The sequence below is a fragment of the Cynocephalus volans genome, chromosome 9 (genome assembly GCF_027409185.1).
Source record: "Cynocephalus volans isolate mCynVol1 chromosome 9, mCynVol1.pri, whole genome shotgun sequence".
NCBI classification, from domain to species: Eukaryota; Metazoa; Chordata; class Mammalia; order Dermoptera; family Cynocephalidae; genus Cynocephalus; species Cynocephalus volans.
This window is the reverse complement of record NC_084468.1, coordinates 59,954,475-59,958,553: the sequence shown is the minus strand read 5'-3', so window position 1 is coordinate 59,958,553 and position 4,079 is coordinate 59,954,475. Positions and strand designations below refer to the sequence as shown.

The following is a 4,079-nucleotide window of genomic DNA, read 5'->3' as shown; positions in this document are numbered from 1 at the left end:
CCTCCTTCTGGGGTTTTTATGAAGATCAGATGTTATTCCAAATGTAAGCACAACAGTGCCTAACCTCTAGTGAGAGCTCAGTAAATAACTTTTAGTTCTTTTGTGGTCTCTGATTCTTAAAATTCTTAGAACTAAAATATCAAAAAGAGCTAGGCCAAAAACTTTAAATGTTTTTAATGCTTGTTACATATATTGCCAAATTGCGTTCTAGCCTTCTAGAAAGGTTAGAGAAATTTGGAGAAAGTCTGGCAAATTAGTTAATAACGAATATTTAAAATGATTTTTCCCATGTCAAATAGCTAAAATTGGTGTATAAATTTATATAAATTATATATAATTTTAAAAATACAACTATTGAATATTTCTACATGTTTACTGACAATTTGTGTTCCATGAGTTATCTGTTTATTTCTACTGCCCATTTGAGATACTTTCTTTGTAGGAACTCTTTATAGAGTGAGGATAGTAATTTTTTCACTACCATGTACAGCACAATTATTTTCCCTCAGTTATTTGCTTTTTAATTTTATATCAATTTTCTTTTGTACAGAATTTTAACCATTCATGGTTTCAAATCTATCAAATTTTTTGCCTTTTCTTATATACTTAGATTTCTCAGCTCATTTGAATAGATATGTAGAAATGCTTCCTTCTAAGTTTTTGTTTGGTTTTATTTTTTATGTTAAAATTTTAATCTATGTAGAATTTATTTTAGAGTATGGTCTTAAACAGTACTCCAGCTTAATTTTTGCCTCAATACTTGATTGTTTGAGCAAGATTAACCATCATATTCTATGGTTTTGAAGTCCACTTTACCATGCACTAAACTTTTGTTATAATGTGTTTCTGTTTTTTAACCCACTATTCTTAATTATTCTAGTCTATTGTATATCTAATGGTGCAGATCCCTCTGCCACCCCCCCCATAACATTACTATTCACTCAGTGTTTTGCTTTTGTTTTTGTTTTTTTAATATAATAAAATTATAAATCTCTACAGAATAATTCTATTTCTGGTGACTTGAGCTAAGTTATTCTTTAAACAGGCAATGGATTTTTTTTTTTTTTTTTTTGTCGTTTTTTCGTGACCGGCACTCAGCCAGTGAGTGCACCGGTCAGTCCTATATAGGATCCGAACCCGCGGCAGGAGCGTCGCCGCACTCCCAGCGCAGCGCTCTACCAAGTGCGCCACGGGCTCGGCCCGGCAATGGATTTTTATTTTACTTATATCTCTCCTAATTTGAGAACTCTGTTCTAGCATATCAAACTCATGTACACACAGTAAATCTGTTGCTGTCAGATTTATTGAAGAAAAATCAGCAAAGTGAAAACAGACCCTTTAAAAAAGTCTGTGTCAGAAAAGAATGAAGATATATGTCCTTGAATTGCTAACCAAGAGCATAAGAGAGTGCGATATTCAGTGTTTAAGACCTGGAAAAAATTGACAAAAATTCAGGAAACAGATTTTAACAGAAAGAAAATTAAATTGACTCATATGTTTATACACAATATTTGTTTTGACAAATGTGCATATTTGTAAAATATCATTTTGCTTTAGTTTGCATCCAACATGAGCCAAGAATACTATCACAATTCTTATGTCTTACACGCAGGTGCTAAACAATTACTGAATAGCCTTAATTCTTATTTGAGTGAAAGTAGCAAATATATTTTTAATAGAAGAGAATTACTGGTTGGATATGAATGAAAGAATTATTTAGAATAAGCATTTCAGAAGATGCTTTAATACTTCAGTAATTTTTTGAGATATGCTAATTTGATTTTCTTCATATCCTTAATTCTCACTAAAATATAATATTGAGGATTAACCAAAGTGATATACATCCTTAAATGTAGCAGGAAGTGAGCTTCTTCATTGCTCTGTCTTCATACCCCTGAAGGCTGGGATGGAAAATTTTACATTAAGTAATTGTTGGATAACTCAAACATTGTGATACTAGGGGAACTCTTATACTGCTGGTAATTTTAAGTTTCTTTAGATATATTTGGCTGCCTTACCTCTATTTGTAAGCATTTGCATTTTCTAAGTCTAATACTTGCCTTAAATGCACACATTCTTTCTTTTTTAAGATTTTAGCTTGCTGGTAAACTTCTTAGATGTTAAAGCTAGCTCGATTTAGTCTATGGCACAATTCTACTTTACATCTCATTTGTTGCTTTCATATCATGAAGTCATCTGGATCTTCTTTCAGTAGTTTAAAGATACCCATTTCAGTTGCAGAGGTGTCTTCCTTGTAGTCTGAGGTATCCGGTACAGGGAGAGTTCCAGAAAATGACTCAGTGACCGTAGTTATAGATTCTTTTGTATTATTTTCAGACAAATCTTCTGTTGTCTTAGTAGATGATTCTTCCATGAGGTTCATAGCTACTGTTGCAGGGATAATGAAGTCATATCTGGATTCGATAGCAGTAAGCAAAACGGAATGGGTCTCTGTTTCATTTGCAATATCTCTCTCCATCCAAACATTGACCCCATCAGTAGACTCTTCATCAGTTAGCAGAGTATCTTCTGGGTTATCTTTGTCTTTTTCAGCAGAGGTAGTGAGTTCAAACACAGTTATGAACTTTTCCTCATCAGAGTCAGTTAATTTAGCCACAGTATCAGGCTCATTCTCTGAAGCAAGTAGGTCAATTTCAGTTATTTTTTCTTCTTTAAGGGTAGTTATGTCTGAAATAGTGGCGAAGTTTTCTTTAGTAGAAGGAGAGATGTCCGCCTCAGGAATAAAGGAGTCCTGAACAGCCTCATAATCAGGGACATTGGATTTAACTGAGGAATTACGATTGTTAACATCAACTCCACCCTTTTTACCTGGAAAGGCAGTGCTGTCCTTTAATGGGCCAGAGACTTCAGAAATTATTGAGATATCTTCATCCCCTGTGTCAATCGTAGCCAAGAGGATATCTTCTTTTGCTATGTTAGTGGAAAAATCTATTAAAGAAACAGTAGCAACTGGTGATGAAATATTCCCAGTTTTCACTGGAATGAAATTTTTAGTAACGGAGTCATTAGCTATGGAGTCTGTAGTGCCAATGAGAGTGGTACTTTCTTTCTCCGGATAAGTTGTTGACTTACTATGAGCCTCAGAATCATCTTCTGACCTGAATCTTTCCTTTGTAGGTGTGAGCTTGTTGCCTGCAGTTGTTGAAAAATCACTTTCTAACATGCAGTCAGTTACTGAAGTAGCGTGATCTCCTTCTGAAGTAATAGTTGTTTCAGATCTAGGAATAGTGTTGTCAGCCCCAAAGAAAATTGTTGCTTCAGTTGGTGTTTTACTGTTTTCTTTTGGAAGATGAGAATAAATTTTAGGCAAACCATCTTCAGCCATGGGTGAAGAGGCACTATGCACTCTCAGGTCTTTCTCCTGGCTCAATGGTATCCCTAGGCAGGAGGGTGGTGTTCATTATAATGATTGAAGCATTGGTCATAATGGTGATTGTTGCATCAAGCACAGGGACAATGACACTGGCTCTCCTTGGAGGTTCTTTGCTGTGATTGGGCATCTAGTTGCAAGAGTATTAATAGTAGATGAAAAGACAATGGAGTCCTCTATTATTCAATCAAAATTTACAGCCGAACATTTTGAGGTGAAGCCATCTTTCCTTGATACTCATGGTATTTAAAGTCTAAAAAAAAATTAATGGCATTTTTGGCAGTGATTGTGGCTGCAGAAGGTAATTAGGTAGCAGGGACTTCAGTTAGTTCTCTTCTTCAGAGAGGGAAGTCTCAGTTTTTTTTTTAGTAGAGATAATAAAAAGTAAGTTACTGGTCTCTTAAGGTCTTTGCTGTTTTCTTCTTCACTTGAGTACCAGTGAGACTGTCAAGTTATGTAAGTGTAATTTTTAAAGGAATGTTTTTCTACAGAGAGTTTATTTCAACTGAAGAAGACATTCTGGCAGGAAGTTGGTGGTATGTGTCAAAAATCAACCAAAAACAAGAATCAGGGTGTGGAATAACTATTAGCTTTAAAAATTATATTCTCAATTTCAGAGGGAGTGGTTTTTTTTAATAATGATGTTAATGTTAATTATACCAGACATCATCACTGTATTATCAACCTT

At 34.5% G+C, this 4,079-nt stretch overlaps 1 protein-coding gene across 1 annotated transcript; it reads right to left on the bottom strand.

Moving 5' to 3' along the window:
- Positions 1 to 2,179: 2,179 nt before the first annotated feature.
- CABS1 (calcium binding protein, spermatid associated 1) lies at positions 2,180 to 3,346 on the bottom strand. Its single transcript, XM_063107522.1, has one exon. It carries the CDS (start codon positions 3,344 to 3,346, stop codon positions 2,180 to 2,182), a length of 1,167 nt encoding a protein of 388 aa, XP_062963592.1.
- Positions 3,347 to 4,079: the final 733 nt, after the last annotated feature.

What these genes read in the sequence shown, in the direction of transcription:
- CABS1 (XM_063107522.1), bottom strand. Translation starts at nt 3,346, where the DNA reads ATGGCTGAAGATGGTTTGCCTAAAATTTATTCTCATCTTCCAAAAGAA.